Genomic DNA, 20,261 nt, shown 5'->3' on the forward strand with positions numbered 1-20,261 from the left:
ATTGAATTGATTATGTTCTTTAATAGAGTGTCATAAATTGTGTTTGTACTGCCATTATAACATAGGTTTATTCTATTTAATGGACAATATTATTCATAAATAGTCATTATGCTGGCTGGATTATTTAAATCCTAGATGGTAAATATGCTAATAGAGGTGATCATGATCTTTTTGGGGTGGAGTCTACTTGTTGCACACAGGAACTCCTGGCCTGTGTCGGAGATCTGTGTAGTGTAGGCCTCGTTTGAAATGATTCTATATTACTGAGTGATGCATTGGGAGTAACAGTAAACCTGTTTTAGAATGTGGTGCTGGGTGGCTAGTTGGATCTTTCAGGTTTGATTTAGCTCGCTCTTGGTCATCGAAGTCCCTCCCCCGGAAAGAGTCGGTACAGAGAGGAGCGAATGGGCGCCAGCGTTTGCATCGCAAGGCAACTGTAACAAGTCCTGGAAAAACATTGTATACAGCAATAGTCCGTTCATTTAGCTCTTTTCAAATCAGAATGGAGCGGACAACTATGCACTTTTTTCATATTCATTCAAGGTGAGAAATGCGCATTTGTATTGTGTGAAGTGAATTGATGCGCTGTGATTTACAGTAGACTATAGTGTAGCAGCCTACCCTTCACTATAGAAATTGAAAGGGAAGGCAATTGCTCTCTCTTCATATTCCGCATTTAGTTGGACCACGGTTATTAGAAGATCAGTAGGGTTGTTGTCGGTCAGTTTGGAAGACAAACTGTCGTGATGTGATGAGTTCAACCGAAGAGGCCCAACCTATCCTAATTGGTTCAACTGAGATTATAATTCCAGTTCACGCAACCGTGCACTTCAAACGCTGCCTAGGTTGCAGTCTAATAAAGGTGACACACGTTTTTATATTATTAAATGTTAAATGTTCTTATGTGAATCATCCATTTGCATAAGGCTAGTGCAATGGTTGTGACCAAATGTTTCATGGTTGGTTTTTCTCCAGTGATGTTATAATTCTCAGGATGTTATAGGCAGACCCGAGTGTGCAACAAGGTTCAAACTTTTGATGGATTGGGCGTGTCAATGGTTCGGATGAGACATTGTGGCCAGTTGTGGTTACTGAAGTTAAATGTTTAGGCCTACATGGAAACATATCTTCAGTTTGTAATTGGGAAAGGTGAATACTGGGTATAACATGCCCAATCATCTATCAAATATAGGGCTATAGCCTTTCTTGCCTCTATTGATAGGCTACAGCCAAACACTGTCTGAAAACCGCAAGAGGGCCCCAACACACTCGGTTTTATTATTTTTCAAATTAAGCCTACTACTCATTTGGCCTGTTAGTCATTCTTCAAGAATCAAAGATGTGTTGACATTTAATGACCATAAAACACCAGTAAAGCATATTGTACTTTTTATTCAAAGGGATTGTCAAACTATAGATTTTCTACATATAACTAAGTTCTCATATCACAGGCACATCATTACTCATTAAAACAATAACACAATATCAGATTAGCATAATGATGGGCAGACAATTTGTTTAAATGCTACAAAGTATCATCATGCCCTTGAGAGTTGTGTGAGGTGTATGCATTGTGGAAAAGGAGGGGTCTGTTATTGACAGAACCTCTCACCTTTGTGGGCATGTCTGTTACCATGGCAATCTAAGTTTGAGTGGTGGGGTCTGAGAGGGGGGAAGGACAAATTCATACTGCAGTTATCCCTCCATGTTGATACATCTTTGTATAGACCTATCAGTTGTTTTGTGTGCAGTGATTCCATAAAACACATTTTATTATGCTGTAGGCCTACTTTTTCAAATAGGAAATATATAGTTGCCACACTTTATTACAGTGCTTGTGTGTAATTGTAAGTACAATGTAAGACATATTGTTTTTAGCCTACTTATTGTGACACTGTAGGCTACTTAAACTGTATGTTGGTTAGTGTTAGGGTAATGGTTTGGGTTATTGCAGTAGGCTAGAGGCTATAAGTGTAAAACAATGAGTAGAGTCTATAATACATGTTATGTAGTACATTTAAAGTGTTAACAAAAAGTCTCTCATATCAAATTGAATATTTAGACTATTCATGAAAGTCACCCACATTTCCAATTCAGGCTACAGTGCACACTAACATATAGGCCGTGAGTTTACTGCAGGCTATGGCCTGGACACAGTATGACCAAATGAAAAAGTTATTCTAAATGTGATAGAATACATTGATAGAAATTAATGAATTAATGAATTGATTGACACAGTTTACTGAAATCTGTGTAATTCGACATCCCACATGTAGGCAAGGTGTGAGAGATGTTCTCCACTAACCTATTGCTAAAACATATTCAAAGTTAATGTGATATACCCAATACATTTGACAGTGGTAGATTCAGTAATATAGCGAATACACCTGCACGCATTAAATAGCCTTGCCCCCATGTTGTACTATAATTAAACCCTCGGGTAAAGAATGCGAAGTGAAAGCGCAGCATGCAAGGGAAGGGAGGGGGGATATTGAATCTGTTAATCCCCCTGTCCTCAATCTTATTCTCACAGTCGCGGGATAGAAGGGACCAAGCAGGACGTCACCTGTGGGTTGGAGGAGATATCCGATAAACTATCAAAAACACGGACTTTCTACACAGCGAGAATAATACGTTTCTTTCGTCTCTTTTCGTGTTATTTTGAAATAAATTTGAACACACGTGTGCATCCGTTAATTACTAAATGGAACGGTTAATCCTATTTAATAACTTGACACGGTAGCCTGAAGATTTTGCTATTTTCTGGTCCTTAACCCTGTTTTTCAATGAGCGACACAGAGAATTCCACCACGGATTCCAAATTGGAAGCTGTAATACAGGTGATACATGCTATGATTCAGATTTTGTTTGAGATTTCCCTTATCGGTTTGTTAATTCAAATGAATCTTCAGAGAACAGAAAATATGTAATTGCCTATTGGCCTATAGTGGTCGTTTTGCCTACAGTTTAGATTTTATTATAGGCTTCTGCTTGACAACGTGGTGGAACTTTTCGCAGCATATTTAAAGTGTTGCCACTGAGGATGTGAGTTTATGCTGATTCGTTTGAATAAGAAATCTTGGATTTGGATTTCATACATTCTGTTTATTATGGCATGTTGTGTTGAGTCTGGTGTTTTGTTGTGCTGTGCTGTGTATGAGGTCAGTCTGTGTTCTATTCGGAAAACAGCTCTGTGGTAGACAGGAGTGACTGCTGAGACACCACCTGTTCTCATGAACAGTCACTGCAGGGCCAGAGCTTTAGTGACGATCCTGAGGTTGTGTACTTGCTGCCAAACACTGTTTTGAATATGAGAAACATTACACTGTTATTACATGGACATTATACATATCATGTCTGCTGATCACGTTCAAGTCTCCCATCTTCTCTCTCTCTCTGCATTTCTCATTGTTAATGCTCATGTGTCTGTTTGTCTCTCAGAGGCTGGAGGAGAGTGTGCTGTCTGAGGAGAAGAGGCTGACGGTTAGAGGGCCCTCCACAGATGCACCTCCAACGTGTCTACCTGCACGAGTCCGAGAGATTGTCACGAAGAACCTCAACGATAGCAGTGAGTGACCAGACACCTGTAAAGTATAATTTTTTTTTTTTTTAAAAACACCTGCATAAACCAGTTTAAGTCACAAGCAGTCTCTTGAAAAAAAAAAAAAAGAAAGAAACACTGGTCTTTTAATTCATTGTGTTTGCACTCTTTCTCTCACCCTCCTCTCCACCCAAGCAGCAGGAGCCATGTCCTCAGTCATGTCACTCCAGGAGGAGAACCGTGTGCTGCAGGGCGAGCTGGGGCGGCTGGAGGACATGCTAGCCCGTAGCAGGGCAGACCGCGATGAGCTGGCCATCAAATACAGTGCCATCAGCGAGCGGGTAAGAGATGCAGGGTGAAATATGGATTGTTAGACAAGGAGGGAGAAAAGACAAAGAGAGAGTGAACAAGAGACATGGAAAGAGCAGAGAGAAAAATAGGTTATTCAGGAAGAGTCATAAAGAGATTGGATTCAAGGCATAGAAGAAAATGAATTTAGTTTAGTAATTCAATTCTTAATGATTAACTTGGTCTTAATCACACAGTCTCCTGCTCCAACCTGGCTGAAAGGTTTTGAATGCTTGACCGACCGTTGTGGTCGAAATTGTTTGTGGTGAACCTATAGCGGAGTTGTAGTTAACCAGACACCATAAAGACAAGCCAGGACACAGTTAAAGGGGTATTTGACAGACGTACAGAACGAATACAAATGTACCTCTTTCCCCGCTTCCCTTTCATTATATTCTTTGTCTGTTCAAGAGAGATTTGCTTGTCTCCCTGGATACAGGGGCTGGAATGAAGTGAAGTGGCATGTTGCTATGGCGTTTGTCACCCCTAGTGATTGTAAACAGGGGCTTCGGTGGAAAGGAGAGGGGGAATAGGGTTGGGGGCTCAGTATGCCATACGAATTGATCATTACTGCCATGTCGTTACACCTTGGAAGGCTGTGGGTCCAAAAACAACAAAAGAACATTTAGTAGATCAAGAAATATTTCGTACCTTTGATCAGTCTATTTCAAATGGTAATTCTATCCTGCAGTTAAAAAAACATTGAGGGACTCACCAAAAAAACACTTTTAGGCCACTGTAATTCACCAACCTAGTGTCACTGCTTTATAGGTTACGGTATGTTTATGTGAAAAGGCTTTTGTGTGGACAGTCCTTTGATCCTACAGAGGTTCCTATGGAGACATGTTTACATTTACTGCTAAACTGTGGTTTTTACTATGGAGATGCCCTGAACAATTTACTTAACCCTGCTGCTTAAAATTCTCCTCAATCAGAGAGCTCTGTATCTTATCAAATCTCCACCCCACTCTGTGTTTGCATCTACACAGCTAGAGCAGACATTACGCCTTGAGACAGGCGATGGGGAGCGTGATTCGCCCGAATCGCGCAGCCTGGCACAGCAGAACGTGGACCTGCGCAGGCGACTGGATGAGGAGCAAGCAGCCTACAAGCGCAAACTCACAGCCTACCAGGAGGGGCAGCAGAGGCAGGCTCAGCTGGTGCAAAAGCTGCAGGCCAAGGTATTGTTTTTCAGTTTCACTTCAACTCAGTTGTATTTTGTAGGCCATGGTGTTGTCAACAATGCCAGACGTTCTCTCCCCTATGTCTCCTGCAGGTACTGCAGTACAAGAAGAAGTGTGGAGATCTGGAGCAGACTGTACTGGAGAAATCCTCTGAGCTGGAGCAGTGCAGGATAAGTGTTAGTGCAGCTGACCTTCCAACCATCACAATTAAGCCATTCTAAAACAAAACAATGCCATTATATATAGAGCCCAGCTTTTAGCTGAACTTTGAGTTTGTCATGTCTATCTGATGCATATGTCATACACATTGTGATTTCATTGTTGAGTTCTGTTTCCCTTTAGGGTCATTGTGGAAGCGATAGTCATCGAGAAGAGGATGAACCAGGCAGCGACCTGGAGAATGCTCTCATTCGATTGGAGGAGGAACAGCAAAGGCAAGTGATTGAGAACTGTCTTGGCCAATGTAATTGAAGGATGCTTACTCCTGTAATTCAATGACATTGCAAGTATTGAAGTACTGATGATGGTGTACAGTGGGCTGCAGTTAGATTTTCTAACCTTCTCCCTGAAGTTTACACTCCCCTTCATGGATTTAAAAGGAAATGATTAGTGTAAGAAAGATAGTGTTAAACTCCCTGTAGCTAATGCTTAAACCAACTAAATGCTTTTAAATTCATGAGGGTGAGAGTGCACACTGTGGAGAAGGGGGAGAATCAAGTGTAGAGAATCAGTCCACAGCCAGTGTATGTGAGGCTGATCGACCACACAAAGGGCAAGATTATAAATCGTATTAAATCGTTGCCAGTGTAGCCCTAGGGAAGTGTCTTTGAAGTACATAGCCAAGAGCGTCAAAAGCTTTACATAGGTCAATGATTGAAAGCATAAGCAGCCTCTTTTCTCACGTTTCCCCATCGCTAGTGCCGTCTGGAATAAGTCATCCTTATAATGAAATGCCTCGAATGAAAGATTCCTCTGTTTCCTTCGCAGGAGCAGCAGTCTGTCTGCAGTGAACGCCATGCTGAGAGAGCAGTTGGAGCAGGCAGGACTAGCCAATGAGGCACTCAGCCAGGACATTCGCAGGCTTACTGCTGATTGGACAAAGGCCAGGGAGGAGCTGGAGCAGAGGGAGTCCGATTGGAGGAGAGAGGAGGAGGTGTGAAGAATGAATTTTGGTTTACCCGAAGTCTGTTTTGATTTCCAGATCAATAACATATTAATCTTCTCATCTCTCTCTCCCTCTCTCAGTCTTTCCACAGTTATTTCAGCAGTGAGCACGGTCGCCTGCTGACCCTATGGCGACAGGTGATAGGGTTCCGAAGGCATGTCTGTGAGCTGAAGAGCGCCACAGAGAGGTCAGATCAACAAACTACAAAACGCCCCCTACTGTACTTCCACTATAGGATATGCTATGTATTCTCTATGCATTGCAAAGCACTGTTACACATCATATCAAACATAGTGGATACGTTCACTTCAGTTCCCCCCCGCCCCTCCTCTCCCTTCCCTGTCATATATACCCTCCTCTCCCTCTCTCTCTGTCAGGGACCTGTCAGACATGCGTAATGAGCTGGGGCGGGCGTCCCACTCTGCCCAGTCGTCCTGCACGGGTCTTGCTGCCACGCTGCGCAGCCGGGAGGGAGGGGTGACCCTGGCGCTGGAGCGGGAGACTGCGTTGCGGGCGCAGCTGGAGCAGCAGTTGAGAGAGCGTGTGGCTGAGATGATGAGCCTGCAAACCAGGACAGACTCAGAGAGGGCTGAGCTCAACGCCAGGTCAGTGTGTCTGTCTTTCTGCACGCAGTTGTCAGTTCAGTGAGTACTAGGGCTGGCCAGTTGTGTGGTCTCAGTCAATATTCATCCATCAATATTGGAACATAATGTTCATCATAGAGATTAAGACGGTCTGTTGAGTGTGTCCTCTTGTGTGTGTCAGGCTGTCAGATGCAGTGCGAGAGGTGGAGAGGCTGAAGGGGCAGAGTGAAGAGAAAGACAGAGACATGGCCACTCTGGCCAGGAGACTGGAGGTGAGTGTGACCTCACCAGGGATGTTCCTTGTCGGTCAGGGGCTTCATGCCTATCTCACAGTTCCTGCTGAGATGAATTTATGTGTTTGTTTGTCACCTCCCACAGGAACAGAGTGGCAACGATGAGACAGACCTGCAGGTGATGAGAGCTCACACTGAGACACTGCTGGACACACTGAGAGACATCGCCCAGGTATACACACACACACACACCGTCAAAAAGACTGAAACCCTCAGCTCAGCTCATCACAACATGAATCCCATAACATATCACCAAATATCTCTGTGTCTCTCAACGTCAGTAAACTATATCATCGAAGCCTTTGATTGAAACTTCTTCCCAGACTGTCTTGTCCGATGGAGACTCGTCATCAGAGGCAGACCAGGAGAACTCTGGGGCACCTCTGTTGGCCCTTCTTCGATGCTCCTCCCCTCACCGCTCTTCGTCTCCACGGCGATCCTCTTCCCCCTCTCGGTTCTCCACATCGGCCCCCGTCCCGGAGGCCAGTCTGGCTGCTCTGCGCTCTGCAGTCACCAGCAGACAGCTCCAGTTGCAGGTACTCTAGATAGCCACTCAGCTCCAGCTCTCTCTCTCTGAGTTGATTCCTGACATTTGCGGTCATTTGTGATGACCTGTGCTTCTGTCCTCCGTTATGGTCTGTTTTATTAACCACTATCAAACACTGACTGACATAACCCAATCATATGGAAAGCAGTGCACTTCCATGGGTGTCATTTACCTATAAAGGGTATCTATAGTCTCTTTATTTCTCTTGTGTTTTTTTCACAGCATCCCTCTCTCTTTCTGTCTGTCCTCCGCAGGAAGTTCGAGGACGTCTGTTCTCTGTGCAGACGACAGTGCAGCAGCTGCGCAGGCAGCTATCCGAGGTGGATTCGACCAAGCGAGAGGCAGAGCAGCGCAGCCATGCACTACAGGGAGAGAGGGATGGGGCTCAGAGAGAGAAAGAGACCATGCAGAGAGAAAGAGACCGGTTGAGACAGGACAGGGACTCGCTGGCCAGGTAAAATAAACTCCCTGGCAGAGACCTAATATGCTTATCTCTCTATTGATACTGTACATTACATACTGTCAAGATATTGTATTTCCTCATTCTCTATTACCCTGCTCTCCCACTGTCCCATGTCTGTGCCTGGCCATCCTCCCAGTGAGAAGGTCAGCCTGGAGAAGTCAGCCCAGGCAGCGCACAGCAAGGCTCAGATCCTGCAGATGGACTGTGAGAAGCTACAGCTGGCCGTGACATCCGCACAGAGAGAGAGGGATCACGAGAGGGAGGAGAAGGAGTCGTCTATTCAGGAGAGAGACCGGGCCAAGGCAGAGACTGAGAGAGTGTGAGTGAGGGAGTGTGTGAAAGTGGTGAAAGAAAATGATGTGAGGGAGAGAAGAGGGTGCAAGTAGAACAGGGGGATAGGGAAGGAGCAAGAGAATTAAAGGGAGAGTGAAGTGGAGTTTTTATGAGTGAAAGAGGCAAAAGGTAGGGATTTAAGTAGGGAGTGTTAGAATGATTGACACAGGTATATTTGAATAGAATTTGTCAACAGAAAAACAAACACTGTGTTCATCACTATCCCTATCCTGTCCCTCTCCCTGCTACTGTCCTTGTCCCCACAGTCAAAAGCACTGGGAGCAGAGTGAGAGCAGAGCCTCTGCCCATCGTGGAGAGCTGTCTACTGTGAGAGAGACCCACCAGCAGGGGGAGGTGGAGAGGCAGCTGCTGACGGGAGAGAAGCATCAGCTTGCTGAGGCTCTGGCACGGGTAAGAGATGAAAGTGTCACTCATAATCAGGTGCTCCCCTGGGTTTGCTTTTCAGTGTTTGGGTCTGCCTTCCAATACAATATTCTATTCTATGCTTTCTCAGTCTTCTATATTGATCTAACCCTTTTATTTGTTTTGTCTGAAGTAGCCTACTGTATAGTGACAGCTAACCTTCTCTGTGTCCTCCTCTCTGTATGTTATTGTATCCTGACCTGTGTATATTCTCACTGACCCCCAGGCTGAGAGCGGTAATGCAGAGCTCTCTCTGCTGGTCAATAAGCTCCACTCCGAGGAGGCAGCACTCAGGGACTCACTGGCAAAGATGGGCAGCATGAACGAGGGCCTGGCTCAGGACAAGTGTGACCTCAACACCATTATCAGCCAGGTGGGACATTAGCTTGACTCACTGACTCATCAACAGCTTATCTTATTGACCAAACTCTTGTGGTAGATGTCTTGTAATTGTAGCACGTGTGAGTAACCTTGAAAACCCTATTAAAACATGTATTCCATGTAAGGTGTCATGTGAAGCCTATTGGTCCTCATATAGTGAAGCCTGTGCCAATGTCTCTGGCCCTTCTCTTTCTGTTCCTCAGCTGGAGGAGGAGAAGGCACACCTGCTGGTTCAGAAGCGAGAAGCAGAGCAGGAGAAGCTGACCATCAGAGACGAGCTTGTCCGATTGGAGCAGGACAGGCTAGAGCTAGACTCCGCCCGCCTTGCTCTCCTTCAATCACTGCAGGAGGCAGAATTGGGCAAGGTTGGGATGGAGGTGGAGCTTCAGAGCATCAGGGCTGACAGAGTGAAGCTGCAGGACAAAGTCACTCAGGTACACACGCATGCCTACTGTTTTAAGTGTAAACGTCACCTCAATACTGCATGCCCCATCGCTCTCTCTGCATGAGAAACACCAATCATTTAAAGGGATAACATTCACCTACTGTGTATCTCTCTGCTACCCTCCTATCTCACAGCTGTGTGGTGAGGTGAGCTCTCTGGGGGCTGAGTTGGGGGTGGCTCGAGGTGAAGAACAGCGTCAGGGAGTGGCCCTGGAGGAGGTGGGGAGGGGACGCGCTGACATGGCTAGAGACCGGGCTGGCCTGGTGGTTCAGCTGACAGCATCTGAGAGAGAGAACGCCACACTGACAGAGGAGCTGGTTGCATTCAGGTGTGTGTGTGTGTGTGTGTGTGTGTCTGTGTCTGTCTGTGTGTGTGTGTGTGTGTGTGTGTGTGTGTGTGTGTGTGACACTAAGGTTTGTGCCTCTACCCCCTGTAGATCAGAGAGGGAGGCCCTGGAAACTAGCCTGTTTGAGGTGCAGCAGCAGATGGTGCAGCTGGAGTCTCGGAGAGAGCAGCTGGAGACGGAGAACCAGAGCTTACGCCTTCGCAGTGAGAGTGTCACTGGTGAGAGATGGGGAAAGAGAGCAGAGGAAAGGTTGGCAGATGCATAGGCTCTCAGGCACAGACAAAGAGAGAACATATGTGCACAGAGGATGAGATTGACATGGTTGAAGAGAGAGTGAGTGAGAAGAGGAGAGAGAGAGAGAGGAGGGTGGATATGACGGAATGGAAAACATTACTGAAGAGTCTTGTGGGAGAGAGCTATAGATTGTGAAAGAGCATCACTGGGGACTGGAGAAATTAGACCTTGTGGTTGTAAAAAGTAGTTGAGATGATCAGTGGGAAGAGTACACAACCATACAGTATATCCCTTGCAGAAATGAGACTGCATGAACCCAGGTTTACAACTATCTATCATGTCCCCCTTCTGTCCCCTGGCGCTCTCCAGCGGAGCTGAGGCGTGTGCGTGCAGAGGGGGAGAACGTGTTAGCCCAGAGTGAGAGGGAGAAAGAGGCTCTGGCTCAGGCTCTGAACACCACGCAGTACGAGGCCCAGCAGGCCCTGCGCATCAGCATCTCTGACCACCAGGAGGAGGCAGAGAGGCTGGCGGCTGAGAAGGTGAGGGGGCCCATACTGATCAGACACCTAGACTGCCTGTCTGATCCTGCCTGGAGACTTGACATTTTGGGCTGGTGGTGAAAGTGTTATTTGGATGATTAACTTGTGAGTTTGTATTCAGTCTGAGTAATGACTTGGGGAGGATATATTTTTGCTCTGGTGCAAGACAGCCCAGTGTCAATCTTGATTGTGTTTATTGATGTTGTGGTTGTGTTCTACAGGAGACACTGCGTCGCAGTCTGGAGGCTGACCAGGAGGGGGCGCTGCGGCGAGTCAGACTGGAGGCGGAGGAGCAGCTCCTCAGAGTAGAGAGAGAGAGACAAGACCTGAGTGATGAGGTGAGGAGTCGCCAGCACGACAGAGCCCAGAGTCTGCTACAAGCAGAGACAGAGAAACAACAGGTAAGACTCATTTACAGGCTCTGACAGGCCATACAATGAAGCTACATGTCATATTGATCAGGATCTATGAGATATTGATCTTAGTCTGACACACTTCCGAGGACACTATTACATTATAGAAGTCTTCTCTGTCTCCCACACCCAGGCCCTGTCCCTAAAGGAAGCAGAGAAGGCTGTTCTGTCTGAGAGAGTGTCAACCCTGCAGGCAGAGCTGGGGACTGCAGCTCTGGAGGTGGAGAGACTGGCCAGGGAGGCAGCACATTACAAAGATCAAGAGAGGGTAACGGAAGATTCAAGACTTCTATCCTTTTGTACGACATGGGGTCTCTGTGACAGGACACGTGTTATGTTGTTATGTTTTGTCTGCACACTCTACTATTGCTCTCTACCCCACTTTTTCTCTTATTCTCACCAACCTCTTCTTCCTTTGACCTCCCTTTCTCTCCGTCTCTCTCTCTCCACCACTCCTCGTCTCTCTCGACTCCTTCTTCACCCTAAGCTGATCTGTATATTTCTTTTTTGCGCTGGCATGAAATGTTCTAAAAGACATTAATTGTTAGATAGCAGGATAAAGATTAGTTCCAACTCTGTGCTCTTGTCTGCAGGCCACTGTGGGAGCTCTGACCAGTGATCTACTGGAGGTTCGCTCTCAGCTACACGATGCAGCCAGCATTCACGAGCGGGAGCTGCAACGCCTGCAGGAGAGCTGTGCAGACCTGAAGACACACACAGACGTTGCCCTCAAAGAGGTAAGGGAAGGGTTACAGTTAGGAAATGAAGGGACCAGGGGGAGATGGAAGGGACTGTTTCTGTTACAATATCTGTAAAATGCTGTTGATTAAGTTGTTCACCGCGCTGTACCCTGTATCTTCACCTTCCAGTTGGAGGAGAGCAGAGCCGCACTCTCGGCCAGTGAGGAGAGCCGAGACCAAGTGAGGCGGGACATGCTAGATATTGACAGGCGCCTCAACCAAACCCGTGACACCGGAGAGGGGTACAGACGGGATGGGGTGGAGCTACGGCGTACTCTGGGGGATGTCACCAAGGAAAGGGACACCCTCAGCCAATCAAATGCCCAGTTGAGGGAGACACTGAGAAGCGCAGAATCTGAGAGAATCAGGTAGAGCATGGCAACACACCTCCTACTGTTGGGTAGTAAAACCAAAAACACAGAAATCGTCTATACTGCATGAGTTAAAGTTTGAAATTGAAGTGAGTACTGGTCAGATGTGGCAGCTGTTCCGAAGCTAATCTAGAGTATACTGCGTGCGTATCCCAGTGTGAAGCGGCAGTGTGAGGAGAAGGAGCAGCGGCTGGTCGTATTCGAGGAGAGCCTGGCGTCTGCGCAGCGGGAGGTGGCAGAGCTGCGCAGCTGTCTGCGGGAGGTGGAGAGGTCCAGGCTGGAGGCCAGGAGAGAGCTGCAGGAGCTGCGCAGACAGGTCAGCCATACAGTCGCTGTGCATTACCATGTCTACAAAAGTGACCCGCCATCATAGTAATTAAACATACTGGGACAGGCAACAGTCTGTAACTCTGATTAGCAATATAATAATTGTCTCCAAAATAATGATGTAATGTCAACAAATGATATACTGTATTTGCCTACAGTATGTAAGACTGTTATGCCATACGATTAAAGCTCTCAATAACATGACTTATCCTAGAAATGTCACTCGACTCTGATTCTCTCGCTGTCTTGCTCACACACCCTCTCGTCCTCCACCTGCTCGCACCGTCAGGTGAAATTGCTGGATGGAGAGAAGGAGCAAAAAGGGAGGGAGGTGGCAGAGCTGCAGACTCGTCTCTCCCTGGAGGAGCAGAAAGAGGAGGAGAGAGGGAGGGAGGTGACCGCTCTCAAACAGAGGATGGCCGAAGTTGACACAGCCAGGAACACCATCAAGAAAGAGGTGAGGAGGGAGGGAAAGAGGAATAGTTATCGATTTGATGGATGAAATTGGATTTCAGATGATGGCATTACACCCCAGAATATGGAATATTGTCATGTATATCCTCGACTATATTTGTTTCCAAACACCCTCACCTTGACTCTACTTCAAGGTCTTGACTCTATCCATCTCTCTCTCTTTCTCTCCCCCCCAGCTCTCCATACTCCAGAGGCGTCTGGTGGAGTCAGAGTCAGGCTGGCGCGGCTGTGAGAGGGAGCTGACGGCTCAGCTGCAGGAGGCCCGCGGCTGCGAGAAGAAGCTGCAGGACGAGGGACGGAACGTGTCCCTGCGGGCGCAGGCGGCCCAGGACTCTGCTGCGCAGTCCAGTCTGCAGCTGAGCGAAGCCCAGGGCCGGCTGGCTGCCACCGAGGCCGAGCTGGCGCGGGCCGAGGCTGGGCGGAGGGAGCTGGAGTTCCGTTTGGGCAGCCTGCAGTCGGCGCTGACACGCACCTTGGGCATCAGGGCAGGGCGGAGGGCAAGCGGGGGAGGGGGCAGGGGCAGGAGCCCAGGGGGCAGCTCCCCGGCACCCAGCAGCATCACACGCCATCGCAGCACCTCGCCCCTCCGCTGCTCACTGTCACCCCCCAAAGGTGAAGATGGAACTCTCACATATGTCTCCTGCGATAGAGACACACTTATTGCCAGAGGGATCCTAGAGAGTCATGGATAAATACATAACAACATAACATAAAAACAACACAACATAACATAACAACAACACAACATAACAACAAGCTACAGTAAACATGAGTGGTATTGATTTAAAAAAAAACAAAAAAACAATGTCATGTTTATTTCACAGATTTTGGGGGCAGCACCCCTGACAACACATTAGGCTCTGGACCTCTATCCCCAGAAAGGGGTAACAGCCCCCTTCCCATGCCCGTGCCAGAGCTGGACCCCGAGACTCTGCGCTCCGGCCTCAGAGACTTCCTCCAGGAGCTCCGCGATGCACAGAGAGACAGGGTAATGAATACATGTATTGGTGGAATTTTAACACTACACTGTATGTATGAATGTGTTCAATATGATGCTGTACTGTATATCCATCCAGAGTCAATCCATTTAGCATTGATATGTGAATGCGTTCTTTGTGTATTTCGTGTGTATTACAGAAAAGCAGATGACATAATGTTGAAATCTGCTGATGTTGTTTTAAAGGATGAGGCTCGCAGCCAGTTGGGGGCGCTACAGCGGGAGCTTGAGGAGGTGTTGGGGGAGAGAGACGCCGCCCAGAACCGTCTAGCTCAGCTACACAACACACTGCAGGAGTGCCAGGAGGGTGAGACAGACACCTTTACTCGTTCAGAGACACACAGAGACAGAAAACCAAGCACATGACCATGGAAAAACAAGGCATTTGTTATACATACACTGTATAACAATACACTGGCATTTGCTCCTTTGCTCATTGTTACTAACACTGAAAGTGTGTTGTGCTGATGGTGGTTCTAGGTAAGCGTGGCGTTGATGGGCGGCTGAGCTCCTCTCAGGCCATGTTGCAGCAGCAAGAGGAGGCGGTGCGGAGGGGAGAGAGGGAGAGGAGAGCACTCACAGAGAGACTGAAGGAGATGGAGAGGTCCCTGCAGACTGCAGAGACAGAGAAGAAACACAGTCAGGTACACACACACACACACACACACTGCAGAAGAAACACATTCAGGTACATATACACACACACACACACACACACACACTGCAGAAGAAACACACACACACAGAAGAAACACATACTAGGAGCCTTGCAGATCTGCTCGTAGTCAGTAGTGACCACTGACCTGCCAACACTGCCATATGCTGTCTCTGTAGGGAACAATAGAATGAGAGCAGGAAACGGATGGTGACTGCCATGACAGAATGCCAGAAATAAAACAATGTTCTATGTCATATTTCTGGGCACAACAACACTCCATATGTCCAGTCCTGTAATCGCAGACCTCCCGTATCACCCCTTTTAAACAGTTCTCACTGCAGACAACAGAGGGAGCATAGACATAGAGAGAAAGAAGGATGAGTGAGAGAAGGGAAAAAGGAGAGAGAAAAGGGTTAGTGGGATTAAGGGGCAAGGGAAGGGAGACAAAAGTGAAAAGGAAGAAAAGTAGGTATTTTGGAGATTGTAGAAAGCTAGGATAATAAAAAAACAATTGGTTACTGTTATATTGGAAAGAAAAGGAGATTACCATGGGGAAGAGAAAAGAGTGGGGATGAGGGTTAGAGCAGGGAGGAGGGGTGCAGAGCGGGAGTAAGGTGGCCAGCTGTGGATCATCTGTCTCGTCTGTGTGTTTATGTCTGTCTGGCCTCTTTGTGACAGTGTTTGTGGAGTGTCTGTGTTTGTCCCCGTGTCTACTTCTATAGCTCTAGTCCTCTCATGAGACAACCAGCCATTCTATTTCCAAACTGTGTCATTTTACAATGTATGCATCGGCTAGCCTTGAGTTGAGACTTTGACGCAATTTCAGATACTCTGTCTCTCTCTTCTTCCTTCTTCTCTTTATATTTTATATTCTCTCACTCTCTCCCTCCCTCCCTCCCTCCCTCCCTCCCTCTCTCTGTTTTTCAATCTCTTACTGTCTCCTTCCCTCCCTCCCTCCGTCTGGCCCTGCAGGATCAGTTGAGTAAGCAGCGTGCGGGTGAGGTGCGTCTGGAGGCAGAGAGGAGGCGTCTGCGGGAGGCTCTGGAGGCAGCAGAGGCCAGGGGCACCAGGGTGGAGCTGGGGAGGCGCAGCCTGGAGGGGGAGCTGCAGAGACTCAAACTGAGTCTGGGGGACAGGGAGGCTGAGAGCCAGGCCACACAGGAACGCCATGACACCCTGCTCAAACAGGTACAGCACTCCTGCATTAATGATAGTAAATGTAGACTATACTGCAGAAGTAGTTAATCACTTATTGAGGCAAGCAGTCCATGATGAGATCCAACATATAAGGTACACACTATATCACTTGCAGGTGGCAGAGGGGGAGAGCCGCGTGGCCTCACTCCAGAGAGAGGTGGACAGGTTGACCCAGGCCCTGACTAAAGCTCAGGAAGGGGAGGCCTCTCTTAGAGAGAAGACACACAGCCTTTCCCAGAGCCTCCAGGAGGCCACCGCTGCTCACAGCGCCACCCAGGGGCGTCTGGCGGCACAGCAGAAGACTCTGGGCGTGGTGGAGCAGGACCGGAGGCAGCTGCAGGTGGGTGGAGGAACCAGACAGGGTTGAGGCTGACGGTCTTTGCGATGACATAGCTGGTACGGTGAGAAATACAACAGGATTAGATTTTAGATTGTCTAATGCAGTTTTAGATTTAGCCCAGTTGTGAATGGACAGGACACGCTTTGGAGCCTTTATGGCAGTGTGAGGATCATCTTTTTTTTGCTGATGAATCATTTGACACTGAACTCATGACGCTGAACGGAGTGGTGCTGTTTCCAGGAGTATGTGGATGAAACACGGGCCTCCCTGACAGACGGGAAGAGGAGCATGACTGCCCTCACTGAGCGGGTGCAGAGCCTGCAGAGCGAGCTGACCCAGAGTGAGCTGAGACGAGGAGAGCTGGAGACGGAGCTCGCCCACAGTCAGGAGGTGAGGGAAGAGAGAGAGAGAGAGAGGGGGAGGGAGAACACGATGGGAGTTAAATAGGAGGAAGAGGCTGTACATCACCCGTAAATCATTGTCAGCATATCTCTAACCTACACATAGGAAGAGAGAGGGAGGGAGGGGCAGGTGCATGTGATTGAGATGGGGAGATAAAGAGAGAGAGAGTCGTAAGACCTGTATCTTACCTGTGTCGCTGTGCTCTTCCCCTGTCTCCCCTCTAGTTTCTGCGCCAGCGTTCAGCCAGTTTGTCGGAGGTCCAGCGTGGTGCCCAGTCTGCCCAGTCAGAGCGGGTGTCTGCAGAGGAGAGACTGCGTGGGCTCCAGAGGGCCGTCGCCATGCTGGAGACCGAGAAGAAGGATGCTGAGAGACAGGCTGTCAGGCTTGAGAAGGACAAAAATGCTCTGAGAAATACACTGGACAAGGTTAGCAACACACCAGCTCATGCATAATGCAACATTGGTGACCATATAGCGCAGTTACCACTCAGCTGTGTCTCGTCAGGTGGAGCGTCAGAAGCTGAAGACAGAGGAGGGCAGCATGCGTCTGTCTGCAGAGAAGGGCCGTCTGGACCGCTCACTGAGCTCTGCCGAGCAGGAGCTGCAGGACGCACAGAGACAGATAGTACTGCTGCAGGTGAGCAGGGCGCCTGGGAGACACACATGACCTTCACATAGACACTCACATACTTACATGCACTGGGACACCATAGACCAGCAAAAGACACCATATGCTGTCTCTGAAATGTAGGAATAAATACAACACAACTCTGACGTCATTACCCTGGCTTTTGACTAAATGGCTTTATTTTATTTTATTATTTGTATAATCGTTTTATCTCTACTTAAGAATTACATTCTAATTGTCTATTATATGCCATGGCAATTTATTTGTAAGTGTTTACTGTATTTGTATGTATGGAAGGTGCTATAAAGGTAAAGATTATTAAAGGGATGTAGTAAAGTAAGGCCAGTTTTAGGGTGGTGGTGTTGTGGCTGTTTTTTCAGCTGTTGTGGTTTTCACGCCTCACCCAGTGAGGTGAGAGGAGAGTAAATGTGGAGCCTCATCCCCCTGGGTTCACTTTCAGCATCTCAGTTCCAGCTTGACTTACTGCAAATTAGACATGTGTTACTCACTAAGATGCATAAAAAAAACAACTTTCCTTCTGTATTCAGTGTTGAGCTCTGTCAGCAAATTCAGTTTTAGATTAGTAAACACAGATACTGTAATTGAAGGGCAATGAGGGGATGAAATTAATCAGTGTTTGTTTTGCACTTTGTCCCATGTGTCCACTAGTTACACCTAGGGTCAAACTCAGAAATCTGAATTTCATCAGCCAAGAAGTTATGTAGAAAAAAACTCCCCTTCCAGTTTGATTATGAAACCACAAATCACAAAACCCATTTACTAACATTTTTGGATGATGTTGGAAATCGGTATTTCTTAACTGGCTGGAAGGAGGAGTTGGTGAGCGTGAGAAAGAAGATAGCATACTGTCTGGTGAGTGTCTGCTAGTCTAGTGATTGCTATAATAGCAGCCGAGGATAGTTTGGTGCTTGGTAGTTGTAGCTGAAAGACGCTGTAAATTCCTGTACAAGCAGATAACTTACGGGTTAGCCAGGCAAGACAGAGCTTTTGTAACATATTATTATACATTGTTTTATATTCATTAGACCCTCCCAGAGCCCGTTGATTACTCTTTGAGCTCGAGGGTCCTGTTAGCAAATGAAACCCCATGTGTAAGTGAGCTGGGATCACTACAAAATGGCTGTAGCCTGGGGGTCCCTGGCTCTGCATGCATCTGCTGCTGGTTAGATGCTTCATGTTGAGCAGTTGAGGAAAAATGTTTTGCTTGTTTGTTCTCAGCTGAAGTTAAGAACGTTTTACAAGTACATACACCACCCGAAACATAACTTTAGAACAAAAAATGAATTATAAGACAGTGTTGAATAGTAGAAGAAAAATCTACTGAACACAGAATAGTTTGTTATATATTTATCATGAATGCCTCAACATTATATCGATTGACTGGGGTCATTGACATTTACCTGATTGTCACCCTATCAAGAAGCAGACCTGAAGTGAACACCACATGAAGTGACCATTTGTCATAGGACCTCTCTCAGCCACATCAGCTGTGTGTTTATGGTGGTGACTGGCGACATTCCTCTCATTAACACCTAGAGAAATCACCTAACAACGTGTTGCAAAAACTCTGAGACACTCTATTTTCTGTGACTCTCTGTATTTCTCAATGTGACGCCATGTTACTAACACTTGTTGATGTAATAGCCTTTTGACTGCATGGATTACAAATTGTGTGTGTGTGTGACCAGGCTCAGCTGGCTGAAATGGAGCAGTCCCACAGTGTGAGTGAGAACTCAGCGCTGCAGCTTGACAAGGTCCAGCATGAGGCAGAGAGGCTGAGGGCTGCCCAGAGGGAGGCAGAGCGGACCCTGGCCGCCCGGGAGAGAGCCCACCGCCACAGGGTCAAAGGCCTGGAGGAGCAGGTACTGTACAGCCGTCATGTTAAAGGCCAAGAAGAGTCAAAACCTTAATAACAAATCGACTCTTACCCCATAACCTCTGTATATAGATCTGAGACAATTGAATAACACAATATAGTAATGTCCAAAAACCTTTTGTCCTCTGATAAACTGGGTGGAATGTTAGAAATAAGGTCTACAGATCGACTTGGAATTGAAAAAAAAAAACATGTCCGTCCCTGACCCTCTCCGTTTTCCCCACAGGTGTCTACACTGAAGGAGCAGCTGCAGCAGGAGATGAGGCGACGGCAGCCCTCCCTGCCCCCCTCCCTGCTGTCGGGAGGGCACTGAGCTAAGCCTCCTGTGTACAACTGTGAATACAGCTCTTTATGAGGATCATGTGTCCCGGTGACTTCACACAGACTTCTCTCCTCCTTCTCAGGGAGAAACTCGAAAGACGCCACAGGAGGAAAATGTGGATGATTCTCATCCAGATAGAATCTGGATTCTACAGAACAGCAGAGGAATGAGATCCATAGCTCTGCCAGCCTGCAGTTGGCCTCCTATTCACATCAGCAGGCCAGGATAGAGAGGGAGCCGTGTCTGAGGCAGCTCAAGCACTAGGCAACAAATTGAACGGCCATATGAAGAAACTGTACCGTCCCTTTTCCCCCTTGTTTGAGATTTAGCTGATTATTGTATCTGGACCAAATAGACACAATTATATGTACTGTAAAGCACAGCAAGGAACCACAGGAGAGTATTTATCTACGTATGTATATGTGTTTGTGATTTATAGATTTATAGACTTGTTACTAACTAAGACTGACATATTGTGGTGCGTTTATGGTATCCATCAGCATTATGTATAGAGAATGCACATGCTATCACCATGTTTGTAACATAATTGGAAAATGAGGGAACATGTATCAGGAGGGAATGAGTGAGTGTTTTAATAAAGAACTTTGGCTACACTGCCTACTTACTGGAGTCTAATCTATGAAACATGTTGGTGCAAGCCTGTGTCTTA

The 20,261-nt window shown here is 47.2% G+C and overlaps 1 protein-coding gene across 2 annotated transcripts; it reads left to right on the forward strand.

Moving 5' to 3' along the window:
• The first annotated feature begins 405 nt into the window (after positions 1-405).
• On the forward strand, positions 406-20,199 carry crocc (ciliary rootlet coiled-coil, rootletin). 2 transcript variants are annotated; one of them, XM_083668437.1, is made up of 37 exons: positions 406-543; positions 3,442-3,568; positions 3,737-3,882; positions 4,879-5,070; positions 5,166-5,249; positions 5,416-5,507; positions 6,061-6,226; positions 6,319-6,425; positions 6,616-6,843; positions 7,004-7,094; positions 7,201-7,287; positions 7,439-7,651; positions 7,917-8,116; positions 8,262-8,444; positions 8,725-8,869; positions 9,108-9,254; positions 9,466-9,696; positions 9,842-10,035; positions 10,144-10,271; positions 10,657-10,826; positions 11,048-11,227; positions 11,373-11,507; positions 11,833-11,976; positions 12,109-12,347; positions 12,507-12,666; positions 12,967-13,134; positions 13,328-13,763; positions 13,976-14,139; positions 14,335-14,455; positions 14,629-14,792; positions 15,779-15,994; positions 16,119-16,343; positions 16,584-16,733; positions 16,970-17,170; positions 17,250-17,381; positions 19,082-19,255; positions 19,496-20,199. In XM_083668437.1, the coding sequence occupies exons 3-37, from the start codon at positions 3,748-3,750 to the stop codon at positions 19,580-19,582; spliced, it is 5,889 nt and encodes a 1,962-aa protein (XP_083524563.1). In that variant the 5' UTR covers positions 406-543; positions 3,442-3,568; positions 3,737-3,747; the 3' UTR covers positions 19,583-20,199. The 2 variants fall into 2 exon arrangements, with proteins under 2 accessions (XP_083524563.1, XP_083524562.1); XM_083668436.1 differs by having other exon boundaries at positions 3,740-3,882.
• Positions 20,200-20,261: the final 62 nt, after the last annotated feature.

This window comes from Argentina silus, assembly GCF_951799395.1.
Source record: "Argentina silus genome assembly, chromosome: 4".
In the NCBI taxonomy this organism is placed as follows: Eukaryota; Metazoa; Chordata; class Actinopteri; order Argentiniformes; family Argentinidae; genus Argentina; species Argentina silus.

What these genes read in the sequence shown, in the direction of transcription:
- crocc (XM_083668437.1), top strand. Translation starts at nt 3,748, where the DNA reads ATGTCCTCAGTCATGTCACTCCAGGAGGAGAACCGTGTGCTGCAGGGC. An exon ending in TCAACACCATTATCAGCCAG is followed by an intron (nt 9,255 to 9,465) that starts GTGGGACATTAG and finishes TCTGTTCCTCAG; the next exon opens with CTGGAGGAGGAGAAGGCACA. An exon ending in GAGGAGCTGGTTGCATTCAG is followed by an intron (nt 10,036 to 10,143) that starts GTGTGTGTGTGT and finishes TACCCCCTGTAG; the next exon opens with ATCAGAGAGGGAGGCCCTGG.